General features: G+C 45.2%; 2 protein-coding genes across 2 annotated transcripts; both read left to right on the forward strand.

The window, feature by feature from the left end:
* Window positions 1–4,520: 4,520 nt before the first annotated feature.
* Window positions 4,521–17,707, forward strand: LOC124340626 (sortilin-related receptor-like). Its single transcript, XM_046793196.1, has 22 exons — window positions 4,521–4,977; window positions 5,537–5,692; window positions 5,770–5,847; window positions 5,916–6,077; window positions 6,163–7,030; window positions 7,123–7,350; window positions 7,422–7,517; window positions 7,589–7,720; window positions 7,787–8,327; window positions 8,393–8,603; window positions 8,666–8,971; window positions 9,030–9,240; window positions 9,313–9,422; window positions 9,496–9,622; window positions 13,677–13,844; window positions 13,910–14,181; window positions 14,286–14,487; window positions 14,614–14,838; window positions 14,907–16,075; window positions 16,285–16,893; window positions 16,957–17,306; window positions 17,376–17,707. The coding sequence occupies exons 1-22, from the start codon at window positions 4,648–4,650 to the stop codon at window positions 17,470–17,472; spliced, it is 6,648 nt and encodes a 2,215-aa protein (XP_046649152.1). The 5' UTR covers window positions 4,521–4,647; the 3' UTR covers window positions 17,473–17,707.
* On the forward strand, window positions 9,676–13,670 carry LOC124340635. Its single transcript, XM_046793221.1, has 2 exons — window positions 9,676–11,274; window positions 11,338–13,670. The coding sequence occupies exons 1-2, from the start codon at window positions 10,507–10,509 to the stop codon at window positions 13,462–13,464; spliced, it is 2,895 nt and encodes a 964-aa protein (XP_046649177.1). The 5' UTR covers window positions 9,676–10,506; the 3' UTR covers window positions 13,465–13,670.
* Window positions 17,708–21,948: the final 4,241 nt, after the last annotated feature.

A 21,948-nucleotide genomic window follows, 5' to 3' on the forward strand; every position in this document is an offset into this window, starting at 1 on the left:
TAGCGGCTGGACTAGACTCACGCTCATGTATACACACCCACCGAGTTCCTTCCTTCCTTCCGTTTTTTTCTTTTTTCCTCCCTCCCCCTCTCTCTGGGTGGGATTTGCCACGTCATAGCCCCGGAGAAAGTGAAAACGACAGGCAACCACCTACTACTGATCATGCGCGTCAACCATTTTCCCCACCCACAACCTCCTGTCTATTCAAAATCATTTCGGAAATATTTCAGGAAAATTTTAGTTCGACTTTCTCCTTGGAAAATGTGACGCAAATTGAATTGAAATGGGATATATAAGTCTATAACGTTTGATTGGACGTTGGTGGGGGTCGTCTATTGTGTGGCGAGATTTATATGATAACAAGTGAGTGGCTAGTCGCACATGGATACGTCAAAATGTTTTTGGCGGGTTTTTGAAAAGACGAAAATCGACATGAGACTGTCGGCTGCTGGGCAGGAGGAGGAGCCTATCTAACTGTCGTATAGTGAGGAGCAGTAAGGAGCAGCACTTGATTCATTATGCATGCATGAAGTGAAATGTGTTTCTCTTCCTTCCTGTATAGACGGTCGTGGTCGGAAACGAACGACAAGCGAAAAAGACGAGAGAATATTTAAGGAGCTCAGCACCCCCACCACCCTAAAGTCTCTGCGACTCTCATCCGACTGGATTTTCGGATGATGGCGGATGCTGCTCCTCTCTAAAACGTCTGGCCCCCCCCCCTTTCTTTCTCTCTAGACGGATGATAATGGGGCGCGGCTATATAGTACTCTATCCATGTGTATACGTGCGGATCGTGACTCGGATGGGCAACATTTCTCTGCTGCTGGTTTGAAAGATCCGTGTGCTGTTGTTGGCCAAGTAGATTTTATTTCAAGTAGACATGTATAACAGAGAGTCCTTTTTCTTTTTTCCGGTTATCCTCGGCTGGATTGACTGGGAATCGCTGGCCCGTCTCTCTCTCCATTGTTTCGCTTATCTTTTTCTTTTTCTTCTTCTTTTTTAAAAAAATCTTTTGGAAAATATTAAAAAGTTGTCTCTCTTCTTTTGTGTAGGTGACAGCACTTTTCTTTCTTTTCTTTCGTCGTCGTATATATCCGGTCGTGATTTCCCCCCCTTCTTCCAGTTGTCATCAGTTCCGTTTTCTTCTTTTCCATTTCTTTTCATTCCGCTGTGATGGAGTGGCGGTGGTGCAACTGGAAAAGACACAAGAGCCCAAGGAGAAAAGACATGACGAAGTTCGTGAATGAGGGGCGTGTCTCAACCGTAGACACAATCCAGTCAATACACACCTTCCGCCGCGCACCATCTCTAGACAAATCCAGCGATGGAAGAAATGGAAGAACATTTTCATTTGTCGCCCCCTCCGATGAAAAGAAAAAAGAAGACATCTGCAGACGACAAAGTTGAATTATTAATGGAACAGACAGGAGAACTCGAGGAGAAGGCCAACCTTGGGGGCATCGATCCACCAGCCCCCCTCCGCCTATATACTCCTCCGCACGGCCAACTTTCTGCCGCGTATTATATCACGCCGGAGAGAAAAGGAGGAAAACTCTGCTCAGGATTTTCGTGACTGCACGACGTGCAATGAGGAGGAAAAAAAGAGAGAGATGAAAGGATTTTTTTTTAAGACGACACGCTTTCGTCATTAGAGAGAATATGCAGACAGAGTCGATAGAGAGTAGAATAGACAGGCTCCTGATGGGCTCCTGACTGTCAAACTGTTTTCATAATTCATCGGGAAGCTATAGCTTGGTCTTGATGAATTTCGATCCTCCATATTGTCCTCCTTTCTCCCTTTTGCACACCTTTTCATCTTTTGGCCCACCCCCACCCAGATTGAGACAGAATGTGCAAACAGAAAACTTTTGACGTTTTATAGCCAATATCGATTCAAACGCCCTCCGGAAAAAACAAAAAAATGTTCCGACTTATTTGGAAATTTTTTGGCTCCTGGCAGTTATAGCCCAGATATTTAGCCACCACCCCCTCAAGCAGGCCTTGATTCAAATACTAATCACGTCTAGTTGTCGACCTGCTGATTATACCAGCAACTTATACTTTTTTTTTCTTGATTATTATCATCATCAAAAGACGTCGTTCGTCTATCCAAGTTTCTCTCTGGCTCCTAGTGCTCCTGCTGATAAATAATATTCAAACAGCCGACTAGTTGTGGGAGAGAACAACTTTTATCCATCCAAACTCTTCTCCAAAAGCTTTAGGAACGAGTTGTGTGCTGTGTGCTGGATGGAAACTTGCGCGTCCGGAGTGATATTATACGTCGTGAAAATCTCGACACAAGATCAAATGTGCTTGTCGGAAAATCCCCCCTGCTGCTTGTGTGTGTGTGTGCGGCCAGCAGCGTCGCAAAGTTGGGTCTGTTTCAATTTCCATCAATAGCTGAGACTACTGCTAAGGACTTTTATACTAGCTCCTAGATTTATGTATACCGACTCCTAATCATTCATTCTGTGTATAGCCAACGCCCCATTCATTCGGCGGCTATCGTATACTACGTGTATAAGTTCTCTCTACATGTTATATAAATGACGGAATCGCTGGAAGGTTTTTATAACGTGACCGGCAGAGTAAAAGAACTCTCTCGGGAAAAAGTGTCGCACCGTTGCGCACAAAAGTTTGTCCATTCATCTTTCTCTGGGCCGCGGCCTTTTGAGATTGAAAGACATGTCAAGTCCGCCGCCGGTTCAAAGAAAACGAAACTTTTTTGGGCGATTTTGATTCGTTCCTGTGTGCGTTGACGTATAGAAATAGTTGTCCCCCCACCATTTTTGATCGATTTATATCGGTGAGCCCTTATTATTCCATTAGCCAAACAGCGTATAGAGGGGTGGTGGGCGAGGCTATTAGTATAACCTTTAATGGGGAGGAAAGTTGATCAAATTGTCTGGCTTTAAGACACACAGTCAAAACAGCAGCAGGAGTCGACACACACTTATGACGTTGTGTGTGTGTGTCATTTCGCTATGGAAGCTATATTGATTTAATATCACTCTCCTTCTAGCTGTGCGTGGTATAATATCTCTCGACACACACGTGTAAGGTCGCCCCAATAAGGACGTGCAGGCATTAAAATGATTTAATTATCCAGTTCCGAGACGTTTTGAGGGGGGCTGCGTACTATGCGCAAGCTCAGCTGAGCCTGGATATTATAGACGAGAAATAATTCAATGGATAATCATTTTGAAATAAATTGGATGCAAGTCGTCTAGATAAGGGGAACCAGCTAACGAGATGTGGGAAAACAGACACGCTATTTTAGACAACCACTAAAAATGTGTGTTTCGCATTTTTTAAAAACACCGAGCTGGCGTTCGTGAAAATTTGAATTAGAAAAGAAACAGACGGAAGCGGATAAGAAATGAATGAATAATGTGGCGGATGTGACATCCAATTTGCATTAAAAAAATGTTCGCTCTACTTTTTCTTTTAAATATTTGATGGCGATGATAACAAATAGTCGGGATGGAATAAAAGTGTATCGGTAAAGCCATTTAATAAAATGATGATGGAAAACACCTGGCCTCTCAACGTGAGAGAGAGACGATAAAGTTGTTCTCATTAATTCAAATGAGACGTGAACTGTCGTATAGAAGAAGAGATGCCGTATACATGCATATTACTAATAAAGTTGGAAAACCTGCAAAGTCATTCTTCACCCATCTAATATTGAAAAAAGAATTGAAAATATTCTGCCAATCAAATTGGAACACGTACACACACATATATCCGCTGGCGGGCTGACTCGCTTATTTGACATTCTAGACCCATCAAAAGGAGATGGTCTAATCGATACCGCAGGATATTGCTCAAATATTTTTTAAAAATGAAAGTCTATATACGCTATAGAGGCTGTAGATCGAATGATCGATCTGTTGATTTGACGTCATTCGATGGCTGTGTGTCCAGCACACACACAAAGTCATCATCTAATATTTAAGAATAAAAAGGCTGTGCATTTTTATTCCCCCCCACCGTCAGGTCCTCGTCTCTTATTTGACGTTGCGCACGTGAATTCTATCGACCCGACTCTTATTTTTCCCGTTCCCGCAGCTGCTGGAATATTATATTTATTTGATGACGGTGACAGAGTGCTACTAACACAGTCACTCTCTCACACACACACACACATATACACTTACTATACATATGTGTTCGATGTAATTCGGTATATGCAGTAGCTCTGGATTTCCCCCATGATGACTCATTGCCACCGATCCGATTCAGCTAACGTCGTACACAGATGATACGTATTGCTCACGTTGGGTTTCCAGAAAGGTCTTAACCCATTTTCTCCCAGAGTTCAGTCATTGCATCAAATTTTATACTCGAAGCCAAGTTGATTTATTGGGAATTTTTACATTTTTATTGACATTAGCAGTGAACTTTGGTTATCAAAACAAGAACAAGATCTGCGCGATCTTTTATTCAAATATTTTTATCTCGATCGTGCGCCATTCGATTTCCGAACGCGCCGCCAGAGTCCCGTAGACCACGATTGCAACAATCTCTTGCTGTTTGCTTACCAAGTTCCCAGTTTGACAGTCGTTACATTTACATAGTCTCGGTTTGTCAAGTCAGTTAGGTCTCTTTATTCAACTTGAAAAACTCGTTGATCAGCACATATCAATGGCGTCGACTGAGAAAGCAGTCACGCTTTGGCTATACAGAGCTTTTGCTTTTTTATTCGCTCTCTCCGTATTGTCGAACGTTGTAAAGGCCGACAACGACGTTAGGAAGAAAACTTTAACTTTCCATCCAAGTCTACATCATGTCGAGAGCAAGAGCAGAGACATTGTCCTACCAGCTGAATCCTTTGACCAAGATGTGTCCTTGGATCAACATGTCTCTGAGCTTTTCGCAGGTGACAGAGTCAAACGGCAAGCCCCAACTCCTCAGTCGCAAGTCAGCAGTGTTCGGGGTGTTCTTCCACCTCTACCTGCCAACAGCACTAGTGTGGTAAGTCAGTCTTTCGCAAGGATTCAATTCATTGTTAATGACTTGTCGACAAGTGGCAAGGAAAAATCTAGGTCTGTTACAGGGACCGTTTTCCATGCTGGCAAAGTGCCTCGAGCAAGTTATTGGGATCTTATTTTTTTTTAATTGGCTCTTTTAGTTATTCAGTCACTTCCTGTCTCCAACTACCCTCATACATAATTGTCCAGTTTCCTTGTTGTTGCCTGCATGTCTCTTTTTATTCTTGTATCTATCCAGCAAGAAACAGCAGTATCCTCCCCCCTCTTCTTAATCACTTCTGGGAAAAACCCAGTCCAACTTAAAAGAAAACTTGAGGTTCAAGAAAATTGTCCTTTTTGGTCCAATTTTTTTTGCTGACCCTTCAACTAGTTTTGTTTGATGAAAGTATTAGTAGTATTGCGCAGTTTTAACCCTGTTACGTAAACAGGACCGAGCAAACTTTCAAAATCCCTGGAAGAGTAAAAATAGTTCTTAACCGATAACCTATAGAACATTCGAGTGTATAATTCTCAATTTGAATTTCAACCAATTTCTATTTCAGTTTCCTCTGAATGATACACACTTTATGCTGACTGTTCATTGGGCCGGAGAGGGTTCGGATGTGGTGGTTTGCCTTGCACGAAATCCGGCTCAGAGCGCTGACGCCTCCTCATCCGTCTTTGTTTCTTATGATTATGGACGCACATTTGTCCGGAAGGTAATGACTTCAAAAAAAATATAGCCTTGAACTTCGTTTCACTTTAGGGCAATGAATTAACTTTCAATTACGCATAGGACCACCTGTTTGTGTTGCCCAATGGCAAGCCTGCGTCTATCGGTCGTTTCTTTAATCACCCCAAAGTCAACAGTCACGTAAATATGAGATTCTCGTTTCAAAATTAATCTTTTCCTGTAATTTAATTCGACTTTATTTTTATTAGTACGTTTTTACTGACATCACCAACCGCCAGATGTTTACAACTACAGATAGCGTCAACACGGTTCAATCTTATCCGCTAGATTTTGCTCCCGATGACATCACTTTTGATGAGCGGAAACCGTTTTCTATACTCTCCTACGATAAAACGGATCGCCTTCGTCGTGTAAGTGTCGCAATTTGATCGAATTATTATTGTTTTTTAAAAGTTGAATTCGACTAATAATTGATTTCCGTTTGCGGTTTTGCAGTTGTGGTTCAGCCGGAATTTCGGAATGGACTGGTCAATGGTGCGTGAATTTGTCAAGTCGTGGTTCCTCGACACCACGACGTCACCGACTACATTGTACGTCGAGTACGAAACACCCGGAGCAGACAATGTCGTCCTCTCTTCCGTCAGCATGTTTACGGCCGTCAATGACGCCAAAGTCGTCGTCACCAACGTAGAAGATTTTGAATTGAGGGACGAATTTATGCTGGCCACTCGTCGCAATCCTGGCGGCGATTTGGACCTTCTTGTTTCGTACAAAAGGGGGCCGTTCGTGACGGCCAGTTTTCCCTCCAAATTGCGCCGACGTGATTTTCACATTGCTGACATTTCCGAGGGCCAGTTAATGGTCTGCGTCAATCACGACTCGATGTTGACCAATCTCTACATCTCCAACGTTCCCGACGACACGAAGGGAGTGCAATTTTCATTGTCGCTGGAACGGGTCCTCTACTTCTATCCTGAAGGAGCGTTTCCTAATTCTTGGCTAAAAGACGTCGGAGCCGAGACTTTCATCGACATCCACCGGGTCGGGAAACTTCGAGGAATTTACATTGCGTCGCAGTTCCGCGACCCGAACGCTACAGCTCTGACTAAGACGAGCGTCACACCCGACGATCTGGTGACGGTGGTTACCTTCGACAAGGGCGGCGAATGGAAGCTCATCCAGCCTCCCAGGTACGACGACGAGGGTCAATCGATTGATTGCCAGCGCAGCAATGGATGTTCGCTCCACCTCAGCCAGAGACTTTCGCAGCTCTATCCAATTAACAAGACGGCCCCGATTTTGACGAGTTCTTCGGCTCCGGGAATTATCGTCGCCACTGGCGTCATTGGAGCTTCTCTCAAAGGTATTTCTTGTTATTGTTTTTTGTTCTCTTTTCCTTTCCAATTACGAACGAAGAATGTGTGTTCATTAATCAAATAATATTTTTAAAAAAAGGACACCCGGGCGTCTTCGTGAGCGCGGATGCCGGATTGACGTGGCATCAAGTACTGAAAGGCAGCTATTGGTACACAATGGGTGATCACGGTGGCGTTATAGTCGCTGTCAAAATGTTCCGAGCCGATGCTGCCACTAAGGAACTGCTTTATTCGACGGATGAAGGAGAAACTTGGAACACGCACCAATTTATCGACGAACCTATGCGTGTTTATGGCCTCATTACGGGTTCGTTTCTTTTACATTTGGAAATTTTTTTTTTTTGTATCGTTTGTTCATGGATTGTTTTTCAAACTTAGAACCCGGAGAGAATACCACTATTTTTACCATGTTTGGATCAAAATCCGGAAGTCATCAATGGATCATTGTCACCGTTGATCTCAGAGCAGCTTTCCGTAAGTTGCATATTATTGGTTTTGATTCGAATAACATTTTTCATTTGGATTTTATTATTGTAAACTTTTAGAATACGAATGCAAGGACGACGATTACAAATTGTGGTCACCCAGTGGCAGTTTGTTAGGTCGTCCATGCCTTTTGGGCCACCAAATAAGTTACCAACGACGAATGACCCATTCCAACTGCTACAATGGCAAAAGTAACTATTCTATTTTCATTAAATCTCTTGTTTCTAAATTAACTTTTATGTTCTTGAAATTTCAAGCTTACATCCGTCCAACAACTGTGGCCAATTGCGAATGTCGTCGAGATGATTACGAATGTGATTTCGGATTCAAAGAAGAAGAAGTGACGAATCAGTGCGTACGAGATCCGGATTCGACTATTGATCTTTTCTCCGTACCCACCAAATGCCCTGTAGGCGAATTTTACAATCGCACTAAAGGCTACCGATTGGTACCCGGTGACACTTGCGTGGAAGGAGATGCTGGATCGCGATTCGCTCCTGATAGGGTCTCTTGCCCCGTTTCGGAAGAAGCCGACTTTATCTTGGTAGCCCAACGGCAGAAAATCCTCCGTATCGATTTGAGAAATACCGGCCGTCTGGACGAACTGCCCCTTCCGGCCCTGCAAAATGTTTTTGCCTTAGAATTTGATACCCGAGCCAATTGCGTTTACTGGGCTGACTCGCTTCAGGACAAAATCTGGCGTCTGTGCCTGGATGGCAAGAGCGTTCCTCAGGTCTTGGTTGAAAATCAATTGGAGAGCATTGAGGGAATGGCCTTCGATTGGCTTAGCAACAATTTGTATGAATTTAATTAATTAATTATTTGAGTATTCACATCAACATAATATTTATTTGGTTGACTAGGTACTTTGTCGACGGAGCCAGATCTAAAATTGAAGTCATACGGACGGATATTAACAATACGGGTCGAATGAGACGAACTATCCTCAATGGAACTGTCCTGGACAAGCCCAGGGGTATCACGGTGCACCCATCGCGTGGTTACATGTTCTACACGGACTGGTCGTCTGAGAAGGCCTGCGTTTGTCGTGCCAATTTGGATGGATCCTCCCAGGTATTACTGTACTTGCAATAATTGAGTTGTTTCATTAACTAAAGTTGAAATTAAAATTATAGGAAAAACTTATCGGATCTCCCATTGTTCAATGGCCCAATGGCGTAACTATCGACTTTTTCGCTGACCGGATCTACTGGGTGGATGCTAAAAGCGACTACATTGCATCAGCCGACTTGGATGGCAAGAATGTTAAAAAGATACTGGAAGGAACAGATCAGACCCTTCACCCGTTCGCCGTTGCGGTGTTCAAGAACGTGATGTACTGGGACGACTGGAACGCCCAGGGAATCTTTATGGCAGACAAGAACCGCGGGACTGGTCTGACGACTATTGCTAGTCGCCTTCCAGGAGTCATGGATCTCAAGGTACTTTAATTGCTGCAAATTGGAGAGCGTTATATAATCAATCTGAATTTATCGCCAGATCTTTTCGCAAAGTTTACGCCACGGCAGCAATGCCTGCTCTACAAATAGCACGACTAGTGTCTGCCCATTCTTGTGCATGGGTCGACCCAACAATGGTCATTCTTGCATCTGCCCAGACGGTATGCACGTCGAACTACAGTCCAACGGTAGCGAAAAGTGCCTTTGCCCTGATGGTCAAGTCCCTCAGCCTAACGGATCCTGCTCCCGCGGTATTTTACTCTTTATTATTTGTTTATTTCTCGATCCTTACATTATTTAATTACATATGTCTGGGATTGCAGTAAATCAAACTTGTCCGGAAGATTATTTCGAGTGTCAAACCCTGGAAATGTGCATCCCCAGTTTATGGAGGTGCGATGGCGATAACGACTGTTACGACAAATCGGACGAGGTAGACATTTTATTGTTGTACAACTGCTGTTGATTGCGTGTTATCATTTTTATTGAATCGATCCAAATCAAAGGTCAATTGCACTTCGCCGTCGTGCAGTACGACGCAATTTCAGTGTGGAAATGGACGTTGCATCCCCCTTCATTGGAAGTGTGATTTCGACAACGATTGTGATGATGGCAGCGACGAAACCCATTGCGGTAAGTGACGGCATTCTATTTATTTTTGTTTGTTAAGTTTTTATTTCGTGTTGTCGCCAAGTATACTTGTCTACCCCCCACCCCTCCTCCTGCAACCCGCACCGCACCCGAGCTTATTGGATGATAGCACGGGGCGGGCTGAGTTGCCGACTGAAACCAACCCGTTTCGTCGCAAGGTGGCGGTCCCTCAGACGCCAGCAGTCCCAGTCCGAGTTGTGTTCGGTTTCACACACTTCCCCCCCATTTCTATCGATTATAAAATTAGGGAAAACCAAATTTTTAAATTTTTTTCACATTCCCCTCTCACATTTTATCTGGAAAGACATTTGGTTTGATTGAGTTTTCCTAGTGTTGCCATCGTTAGGGCACGAGTCTCGACATAAGTGTGTTTGTTTGTTTGAAACAAACCAAAAAGTTAGGTGTCGGCCATCTTGTTTTGAAGAAAGAAAAGTGCCACGTGTGCCACCCACATCGGCGTTCACCTCAGTTCTTCTCGCCTATTGATTTCCACGATTTTGTTTTGTGTGTGCAACTTGTTTCAATCAAAAAGTGAAAAGAAAGCGAAACGCCAGGAACACACTGCCGAATTCCTTGATGCTGTTACTGCACTGCTGGTCGCCTATTTTGTTGCCAAGCCCATCGTCTTCCCAAGGCCATTCAAGGGCTTCCCTTCCCGTGTTGGCCAAGATCTGTCAAGCCAACACAGCTGCGATCACCAGTTTTTTAATCGCCGACTCCGCCCACCTGGCGGGGAATTTGGATTGGCGCCAAATTTTAAATTCAGGTTGTGCTAATGAGACGCGGATGAAGCTGCTCTCATTCTAATGAGATACAGACGTCGATCGATAATCGACCTTCCTTCGTTGTAAAGTGATTGGAGAACGATGGAACAAAATGCTGAGACAGGAGGGGGCGGTCCGACGGCAGGTCCCGGAGATCCGCAAGTTGGCGCCGCTACGGCCGCCATGACGTATGCTAATTTGGAAACTTTGACTCGACTCAACACGGAAGATTTGACGTCGATATTGTCGAGTACGGGCCATCACGCTCATCACCATCACCGACACGAGGAGGAAGAGGAAGAAGATGGAGCTCATTACGCTGACGCTTCGGCTAATGGTGATGGAGAAGAACCGGCCGGCTACATTGTTACAACTGCCACTGAAGCCTATCATCAAGGCTCTTATGTCGTAACGGCTGCTCCGTCGGCTGACGAAACGGCTAATAATGACGGCGGAGGTAATGGTGGACTTGACGATCAATCGACGACAGACAACGAAGCGTCGGGTCTTTCGGTTCATTCCTATTGCAAACCGAGCAACAGTCAAGAAGCGGTTGAGGGGCGATCGTCTACTGGATCGTCGGATGTCGTCGCTTCGCGTCCTTCGGCAGTTGGATCCGCAACAGCCGCCGAATTGCTCGACTTGAAAACTGTTCTCCCAGGGCCGACGACCCGACGAGTTTTGCTCATTGACGACGGGCACGGAGATCTGGAAATGGCCAAATCGGATGTCGAATTTCTACTTCGAGGTGATGCCGCTGGAATTGTCCTCCGGGAAGGAAAAAGAAGTGAAGTCTGGGCCCGTTTCGGCAAAGTCACATTCCAGGGTCGTAAAGTTAAGGGCTACGTTGCCTGCGTATACTGTCGACAGGTACTAGCCGATTAAAATTCATATTATGTAATTCATTCGTCCATCAACGTTTTGTCTCTTCAGGTTTACGCTTTTGGTGACGCCCATTCCACTGGTACGTCGACACTAAAAAAACATCGATGTCTCGCCCAGTCATTGGTGACCACCACTGGTGCTTCTCCGTTGACCCCAACTGGCGGGGTTGGATCAGATCGGCTTATGCCCAGTCCAGCTCCTGGTTCTTCTTCTCAATCCGATCAACAGCAAAACGCGTCGTACGTCAATTTCCCGTCGCCTTCCGTCATCGTCAGCATCGCCACGGCCGTTCGCAACTCGTCGGACAACAGCGAACAGATTCAGTCCAATTCCTCACCCCAACAAGCCACAATGACCAACATTGTGACGAGATATTTAGCACCCAGTGATCGGGACGAATTGATTCGCAATGCCGGCGTCGTCCTTGGTTCAGGACCCATCAGCGCCGCTTCTTTCCTCCAGTTGTCTAAAGCGCTGGTGGAACTGGGCGCCAAACACGGAGTGGCCCTTGTGGACGATTTGACTTCCATTTTTAACTCCCCAGCTTTCGAGACCATCTTGCCCAGCATTGCACACGAATATCGAAATCACTTTGCGGAAGAGGCTCGTACCGTATCGTCCGGAGGCCTCGGTTTGATAATCTCTGTCCATCCTGGAACCACTTCATCGAGTGGTGCTGGTCGTTTGGTTGGAGTGTCGCTGGGAATCAGTTACTGCGTCGACAGCAACCAAAACGGGACGGACATTTCACCTTTCCTGCGACAAGCTCCTTTACGGCACATTCAGTTGAGTGTGGATCAAGAGACTTCCACCCGGATCGGGCAACTTGTTCAAAGGACTTTGAAGGAAGAGAGATTGGATCATTTGCGAAGGGCTGTTGTCTGCAACTCTGCCCAAGTGCTCAGAGAAGCTTTTACTGGCCAGATGACGGTCCCCTGCGCCCAGAATCTTATCGGACGGGCATTGGCTTTGGCTCAAGAGAGTTGCGCTACGAATCGTCAAGACTGGAGAAATTTCCACGAAACAATCCAACGAATGGCCAATACTGTTCAAACAATGGGATGGGAAAGTCTGTTGACCAAAGCCATCCATCCTGTTGGTGGAGAACAAGGTGAATCGTCGACTGGATTGGACTGGATGGAGTTGGTCATCAACACTTCTTCTCAAATCGGCGAATTGTACAAATTTTTTCAAGATCCATCCGTTACTGGAATTTGGAACCAACTGGATCGCCAACTTCTTGGTCATTTAGCCGCGTTTTATTCAAATTTTGCTTCGGTCGTGACCAAACTCAGCACTCAGACGGCCTGCCCCACACTCTGCAATGTTTTACTGGCCAGGAGTCACGTGGTATCCCTTTGTACGCCCAAATCCCAGGTAGATCCTCCAGCTCTTTCGGCATTGAAACACGCCCTTCTGGAAGCGCTAAACAAGCACTGGCCACTGGAGTTGGTCCACCGATTGGCCTGCGTGCTCCATCCGGCGTTCAAGCACATGCGTCGGTTGGATGTTAGCGATCGCGAGCGGATGGAAACGTACGCCATGATCCGCAACTTGTTGAGACAGACGGATTCTCAGCCGGTCTCTGAGCACATTTTACGCAATTCGATGGATACTTCCTTGACGGGCAACAACCGCAATGGCGAATTGAAACGGAAGATGTCGAGTCGGACGGCCAGCAGCGAAACTGTGCCGTGCAACAGTTCCGCTCCCAAGAGACAGAGATCCTCGATGCCGACGAACCTTTTGCCGACGTCTACGACGTCTGGTGCCACATCGTCGACGACGCCTTTGATCTCGAGCAGCGACATTGCCTTTGATTTTAGCGAATTGGCCGATTTTAGTTTACATTGCGAAGGCGGGAACGGCAACAGCAACGGATTGACTTTGGTGCCGGATCAGCGCGACGAGTTGGATCTTTACCTGGAGGAGAAAGTGATCCAACAAGATTTGATCGAGTTGACGAATGTTCTGGTTTATTGGAAACATCGCCAGTCCGTTTTTCCCGGCCTGTCGCAGCTGGCCTTTTGGCTGCTGGCCCTCCCTTCGTCCGCCTCTTTCTCCCCTTCCGTTTCTTCCAGTGTTGTCACCTCGTGCAAATCCGACGCCGTCCTCCACCGCCAGCTCTTTCAAGTCGTTGCTCAGAGTAGCTCCTCTCCAACCCATGTTGAATAATAATTAATAATAATAAATTTTTTGGCGGATTTTCAAAATTTTTGCGGGCGTTCCATTTTTCTTTCGTTTTATTTTCCTCCTTCCCCCCCCCCCCCCCCACTTTTAAACATTTCGCGTCTCATAAATTATTCAGCACACAATTTTGAAATGGTGAAACCATTTATCTCTTCGTTGGCCAGTGTGATTGTTGACCGTGTGTCTTGATTTGTTAGACTATAATCCGTGCTCGTCGGATCAATTCCGCTGCAACAATGGCCGATGTATTTCGGCCCGTTGGCGCTGCGATTTCGAAGATGATTGTCGTGACGGATCAGACGAGGATAACTGCACCACGACTCCGGCTTCCGGTGGCAATTCCAGCACCGCCGTCACCTGCCGACGTAAGTTTTGCCATTAAAATGAGATTTTTGAACTATTTTTTTTTTAATGTGAATTATGTTTCCAGCGGGAGAGTTTTCTTGCTCATCCAACCACTACTGTCTTCCGGCTGCCTGGAAATGCGACGGAGAAAACGACTGTATCGATGGTTCTGACGAGGTCAATTGCAGCAACAATTCGTGTGAACCCTGGCAGTTCCAGTGTGCCAATAAGCGATGCATCATGAAATCGTGGGTCTGCGATCGAGAAAACGATTGTCACGATGGGTCGGACGAAGTCAATTGCACAGCGACCTCCACTATTAGTCCGCCCAGGCCGTTTGTTCCCCTCTTTCCTCAGGTGAGTCATTTATCTCTGCAAATCAATTTTGTTAGACCGGAACTAATTGAATGATATTGAATGTCTTTGATGTTGTTGTTTTTTTTCATTTGATTGAACGACAGGGTAACTGCAGCGCCACGATGTTTGAGTGTGGCAACAAGAATTGCGTTCCGCTTTGGTGGAAGTGTGACGGCCAGGACGATTGCGGTGATGGATCTGACGAATTGGCGTGTCCAGGAACTAATCATTCCACTTCGGTGGTCACAACTACTGTCGCCCCAGACAGCCACACTTGCGGCGAGAATCACTTCCAGTGCAACAACGGTGAGAGCCTCGGGCAATTGTTCTGACACTCGTTTTGCTCCTCAATTTGTTTTTCGTGTTTGTTGTCTTAACGGCGGGGAATGGTTTTCTCTTTTTTCTTTTTTTTAATATTTTTGATGGTCACAGGCGATTGCATTTGGGAATCTTGGGTTTGCGACAAGGAATCCGATTGTTCGCAGGCGGAAGACGAAGAGAACTGTCACGGAACCGAAACGGGTGGAGGAGGGACCGAGTGCACTGAATTCCGCTGCCTTCGATCGGGCGGATGCATTCCCTTCTCGGCTCTCTGCAACGGCCACCAGGATTGCGCTGATAACACAGACGAAGAGGGTTGCGGTCTCATCATGCCAGGTAATATCCGGCCCAACGGATTGAAATGTATGTATAATAATAATATAATATTCCATGAATTTTGATAGGAACCAATTTGACTGTGGAATGCCCTCGAGGCTCCTTCCGCTGCGACGGTTCCATGTGCTTACCCCTGCGCCTCTATTGCAACAACGCGACCGATTGTTACGACGGAACTGACGAATTGAATTGCGCCTCGGACAAACGAGTCTACCAAGTGTCGCGCATTTTCGTCGATGACAAATATTCCAACAGCTCAACTTTGTTGATTGAGTGGGAAATCCCTCCTCCTCCTGCCGGGATCCAACTTCAATATTTGCCTTCGTATTCGATTGCCGGCCGTCCGACCGTCAATGGAACCAACCAGTGGCTCAACACGACGTGGACCAACGCCACCGAATTGCGCCTTTTCAATCTGACGGCCTACACTGTTTACAACATCACCGTCTACGCTCGTACCCTGCAAGGAGCTGTTGTCGGACCAGCTCATCCTCCGTCGCTCTACGTCACAGCTCAGACTTCCATGGGAGCTCCGTCTGCGCCCTGGAACATAACCCTCCATCAAGTCAGTCATTCCGAAGTTCAAGTTCGCTGGAATGCGCCCGTTAAACCCAATGGATTGATAACAACCTATCGCATTTACGTCGAGCCAACCTCTCCGCTTCTAGTGGTGGCCGTTCCCGTCAGCAAAACCGACCTTGTTGTATCTCACAGATACACGGCCGGAACGAATTATTCTTTCCAGGTGGGTGCGGAGAATCGATACTCTGCCGGTCCGCGATCTGCCCGCAAGTATTTGACGTTCGACGGCTCGGCCATCGTTCCGTTGGTGGATAATTTGCGAACATCTTCGATCGGCAACTCGTCCGTCTTGCTGTCCTGGTCGGCCCCTAGCGGCAGCAACAGCAACATCACTGGCTATCAAGTGGTCGTCAAGAGCGGCAATTTTTATGCTCAATATCCAGCCATCAACACGACGTCGACGAGCCTCAACGTGACTGGACTTTCTCCCGGCGTTCGCTACAATTTGGAAGTTTCGGCTCGTCGCATGCGCTTCACCGGGCCGCCGTCTTCGGTGCTGGCCGTCACCAGCGGCGAAGAGTTGCCCGGGATAAGCGATTTACGTGCCAGCGTTGTCAAGGGCGACATGACGGCAGTCAAATTAGAATGGCATCCGCCCAAGGACAAGCGCAAGCTCAAGTGGGAATACGGCGTCTATTACGGTGTCAACTTGAAGGTAAGGAGAAATTGTTTACGATCGTTTTTCCAGTCATTTGAAAAAAGAAAAAAAAAGATAAATCGGCCACTTCCGGCCGATTACGATAATTCTTAAACTAACAAGAAGAGAGAGAGAACAAAAAAAATAATAACCCAATGGATGGGCCTGATTATTAACGAGTTTCCGCTTTTGTTGTTTTGGTTGTTGTTTTGGTTGTTGTTGTGTAGGAAATGTACCAAAGCGGAGTAAGGAACCGGACGACGGACACGACCTTCACGGTGAGGGAATTGGTCGCTTGCGAGTCGTACACTTTTGATGTGGCTATTATCGGGCCAATTGGTTACGGTTCCGGATCGGATGGAATGGTTTCGTTGACGACGGAATTCGATCACCGGTCGCCGCCCAAAAACGTGGCGGTCCGCCCCGCCTTGTCCGGCTCTAATGACATGGCTGTCATCAGCTGGGCACCACCTTGCGTCGTTCTCGGCAGCGATTCGGCTGGTCTGGGTTATCTGGTGGACATTCGTGACGTCACGCTGGACAAGATGTCGCACGTCACTTTGCAGCCCAGCCGCAATGCCACGGTGCAGTTGCCGTTGGAAGTCCATCACGGCGCCCTTTACGAAATCACTGTCCAGACGGATGCCACTGGATCGCGTGCGTCGGGCGTGGTGACCCTGTCGGGCCCAGCTATTCCACCACCTCATCAGCTCTCTATCGGCAAGCAAGTGGGCGGTAACGTGACGTTGTACTGGCGGGACCAGGACCTCCCTCACGAGATCGTCGCGCACAATTACTCGTACGTCATTTGGATCAGCAAAGACAGCAGCTTCCAAGTGAGATTTTGGGTTATTTTTATCCAATTAAGAATAATTTGATTAACATTTATTTTTGATCAGGATCTCAACAAGACGTTGCGCTACGAGTCGAAAGAGTCGCAATTCCAATTGCCGGAAGATCACCACGGTGAAATGTATTATGCGGCCGTTTCGATTGTCGACTCTCACGGCTATTCGTCGATGCGCTCGGAACCGTTGGATATGCTTTTCGTTTTTGGCGAGGAAATCAAGCCGGCTCCCGGTACGTCGGATCCAGACGCCACTGGCGGATCGACTCACGTTTACGTCGCCGTTTCCATCGGCGTCATCATCGCTGTGGCTCTGGCGGCCAGTTTGGTGATGCTGTTGGTCCGTCATCGTCGCCTGCAGCGCTCTTTCTCCTCGTTTGCTTCGACACACTTCAACACCAGGTATAACAAACATCACGGTCGATTTTGAACCTTTCCGTTTTTTTAAACGTTTTGCATTTGTTTCAACAGATCGGAATCGACCATCTTCTCGGATCAGACCCTCGAAGACGATGATTCGCCCGTCATTCGTGGATTTTCCGATGATGAGCCACTTGTGATCGCCTAGTTTCAAGTAACCGTCTTAAAAAAAAAACCAACAAAAAAAGAAATCCTAGAAGATAATGAGCCTTTTACTATTTTCTTAATGTGTGCTATGTAATCAGTCCTCTCCTCCAGGAATATTATTTTTGAGCGGTACTGAATAAGGAGAAAAAAAAGACCCTGGTCAAATATCTTATCCCAGTTCTTTACCAATCAAATCTTTTTGTATTTCCCATCCTTCTGACCTAGTAAAAACAAAACACAAGAAAAACGCGAAAGAAATGTGCATCGTCCCGTAAAAATTCTTCCCCATTTGATTTGTCTTTGTCCCGAATGATTGGAGCAGAAAAAAACAAGAAATCATTTTTCGGGGTGATCGCTAAATTTAAGCCTTATGTGTAAACGATCCCCCATTTTCTCTCTCCTCATTCCCATTTGTGATAAGTCCCGATTTACTTTTTCATTTATTCAATTATTTTTTTTTTTCTAATTCCTTTACCCGTGCGCACGTGTCGGTGGGGGTTTTTTCTCTCCTTTATATTTTTCCTCAATTCTTTTTTTAAAAAGCTAAAAAAATTTCAACAGAGATATCTCTCTTTATATTGGATCAAATTGGCACCGTGTTATAAGAGTTTATCTCTTGTTCGTTGTCTCCGTAAAATGTATCATAGTATTTTTTTTCTTTTTTTTGTTTAACTTTTTTTGGTCCTTTTTCATTTCTAAAACTTGGATTTTTGATATACGGAAGAAATGAAAAGGCGTCACCCGATCGCCATTGTGGATTGCGAAAAAATAAAATAAAAATACAAAATGAAAAAAAAAAAAAAAGCCATTCGACTCTTTATTGTCGTCGTCGCGTATGTTTGTTGCCATGGCGAGAAAATGGAGTGAACGAGTCGTGAGGAGAGGGGGTCAAAGTCGCTACGATTTGATTTCTTCCAACGGATTTATTTTTCTGTCTTGTTGGCCCTTTCGGATGGCCTGGAATTCAAGAGAACGAGAAAACGGAATCTGGTAGAACTTGTAAATGTTGGGTGGCCTCTCAACCGGATCGCCTCTCCTAACTGGAAGGGATTCAAACAACAACCAGCACCGCCGTATTTGTCGGTGATTGATCAAATTCCAAGTTATTTGAGTCACGTCCTCTATTGTCACCGGCTTTTTTTTTATTTTTCATTTTTCTCGTTAAGGTTTCTTCTAGCTGCCGTCACCACACACCACATGAAAGGCGCAACATTTTCAATCAACACTTTTTGTTTTTAAATTCCCAGCTGTTTGGCAACAAGTGCAGCGGTAGCAGTGCCCCCACAGCGATGACATGATCCCGCCAATGATGATCATAAAGTGTGCGAACGCCGGGATCAAACCGACGACACGGGCGCCGAGGCCGTCGAGCTTATCTTTCCCCTGTTTTGTCATTTTTTGTGTATGGAGTGGTGTTGGCTCACTGGGACGGCCACCCGCCCGCAGGTAATTCGATCTATCCAGCAGCCCAGTAACTTTCGAGTGGGGGGGGGGGGGGAGGGTTAAATAATAATAAACAAATATGCGAAGCGCCTTTTGTGTTGCGCAGTGATGAAAGACGGAGAGCTGAAAAACATTCGACGAATTGTTTGGACGATCCAACTCGGATTTCGGCATTGTTTTTTTTTTGTGTTGAAACAAACGTCAATGGCACACACACACACAGGCAAGGCCATGTCCCCGTTTTTTAAAAAGAGAGAAAATCTATCCCGTTTTTCCTTTTTAAAATAATAAAAAAGAAAAATTTATTTCTGCTGTTGCAGCTGGGCCGGATGGAAATAACTACGAAGGCAACTCTGTGTACAAGTCAGTATAAGTAGCCCACAAATAAGACGAATCATTATGAATCCCTCCAGACTGCTGTGTGCAGCAGCAGCACCCGGCATGTGATGAAGTATGGAGGTCGTGTCTAACTCGAGAATGTTTCTTTCTTTATTTTATGATTTATATTTCTTTATTTTTGTTTTCAATTTTTCAGATGGCGGGGAGGGAAATCAAAGTTACAAACAACAAACGGAATATAACGACCAGTTACAAGCAAACAAACAAACAGCCATGCGAGGAGGAAATATCTCGTATAAAATGGCATCGAACAATAATAGCCGCCGCCACCGCCCAGACTTTCGTTGGATGCAGTACGTACACCATTGCACACACACACACACACACACAGAGGAAAAAAGGTGTTGAATTTCAGCGATAGAGAATTAAAGACAATCAAACGTGACCGGAACAATAGCTCCTATATAGCCTCCTTCAACGTTTCTTTTTTTAAAAAATTCTTCCTTTGATTACACACATCATCTGCGAGGGTTCTCTCTCTCTCTCTCGGCTGATTGTGTTTAAAAAATGGCAGGAGAGACCCTATAGACGTTCCGCGCTCGCGCATTTTTATTGGTAACGAAACGAAAATTTTCGGTTGCCGGGTTTGCCGCGCTCGACTAGTTGGAGCGTGCAAAGTGGGTCTGCCTGATGCCGAACGTGTAGCGAATTACATCTCAACTTATTTCGATGATGTGCCGAGCTGCTGCTGCTGTTGTGCAACCAAATCATTTGCCTTTCTGATGATTTCAAAAAAACAGATCCGGGGAAAACCGCCCTGGAAAATGACGAATTTGTGTCGTCTCATAGCCAACAACCCAAAAAGAAAAATAGTCCAACTTTCTTGGTTACTATGACGACCAAACAGTAGAGAAAAAAGAAGTAGAAATATGAAAAAACTTGGCCAAAAAGTAGAAGAACGTCATGTCGGAGATGATGTCGACCGGATGATTGCCGCCGAGTCGCCGCCGACCGAATACCCAAGCGGAAATAGAACGTAGAATCAAAAAATGGAACGAAAAACAAAAAAAAAAAGATCCAAAAGGTTTGATACCAACCATACTCTCATGTCCCTTTTTTATTTTATTTTATTTTGTTTTTCAATAATACATCTACGGAGAGAAGCGAGTGACGGTAAGAGTCGGGAGATGGGAGGATCGATAATATTCGGTCACGTTCCAATTGAATGCACAGACATAGCTGCAGTCATCGCTGGACGCTAGATACTCTCTCCGGTAGAGAGAAGCAGACGGGAGAATGAGAAGGAAAATGGACCGTGAGTTGGTTGCCTTTTTGCTCCCGATTCGTTGGAACGGATTCAGACAAAAGAAGCTAGAAAAATTCAGAATGTCTTTTTTTTTTTATTCTTTCATTTCTTTTATTTACGTCAGTCGTACATGATGCAGTTCCATTATATTCTCCCCCCTTTTATTTTTTGGATTCGGGAAACTAGCGTTCATACAGCTATATCCCCCACAATAGAGATTCTCTTTTTTCTATGTGTTTCCCTCATATCGAGTTGAGAGAATTGATTGATCGGGCGCACTGCGCCCTTCTTCCTTCCTCTTTCTCTGCAGCTAAAAAAAAAAAATCAGAGGGAAACAACAGAGAGATTATGATGCATCAGACTTGTTTTTCGGTTCTTCCATTTTTTTTTTTTTGTTTTATCATCAAAAGAAGAAAAACTGGAAATTCTTTTATTTTCTTACTTTAAATAATAACCAACATAAAAAAATTAAAAAGGCTACCTACCTTTTATAGCGCCTGGAGCTTTCAACAGCCGGTTCTTCTTCTTCTTCTACTTTTTCGTGTTTTTGATGGAATATAGAATTTCCTTTTGAATTTCAAATCTGATCTAGGAATCGGATCAAAATTAGACGTGAAAAACCTGCTGGAAGAAGTTGTCATCTCCAGGCTAAATAACAAACATTTTCAAGGAAATCTAACAGTAAAAAGAAACGAACAAAAAGGGGAGATAGATAATAGCATGGAGGACAAATGACGAAGGACAGTGTGCATATCACGCATAACCATAATACACCTGCTGAACTTATTTCTTTGTGTGTGTATGTCGTCATAAGAAAAGGGAGACCGAAATTAAAGTTGCGGCCGAATTTCCCATCGATTCGCTTTCGCCTCTTCACAGCAATAGGATGACACGTTCGAATAGTGTGTGTGTGCCATGTTTGTTTTATTATTGTTGCTCAAGTTGCTTTGGTTCTCTCTGTGTGAACAGGGGTGGAAGCAATGAGTCATCATCGTGACCAAAGCAACTCAAAAAATAAATAGAAACTTTTCTCTTTTTTTTTCAGTAGAGTTTGTTCGGTTTTAGCTTTTTGATAGGAATGGGTGGGTGGGGGTGAAGCCCTACAGGACAACCCTCTGTGCAGTTACTAAAAACACCCAAGTCCTTTTACCCTCTATTCCCAGGCCACACAGCAGCAGCAGTGCACCGGACATGGGAGTATACACCGTCATCGATTTTCCGTGTTTTTATTTTAATATTTATTTATTTTTAAATTTATATGAGTTATATCCCAGTTGTTGTGTATTGTCTCTCTCTCTTGTTCGGCTTCACACACAGGCGCAGAGAGAGAGAGAACTTGACCGCGGATATTTATTATCATTAATTCCGAATGGAAATCGGCGTCGACCC

The sequence above is a fragment of the Daphnia pulicaria genome, chromosome 5, assembly GCF_021234035.1.
Source record: "Daphnia pulicaria isolate SC F1-1A chromosome 5, SC_F0-13Bv2, whole genome shotgun sequence".
Taxonomy (NCBI): Eukaryota; Metazoa; Arthropoda; class Branchiopoda; order Diplostraca; family Daphniidae; genus Daphnia; species Daphnia pulicaria.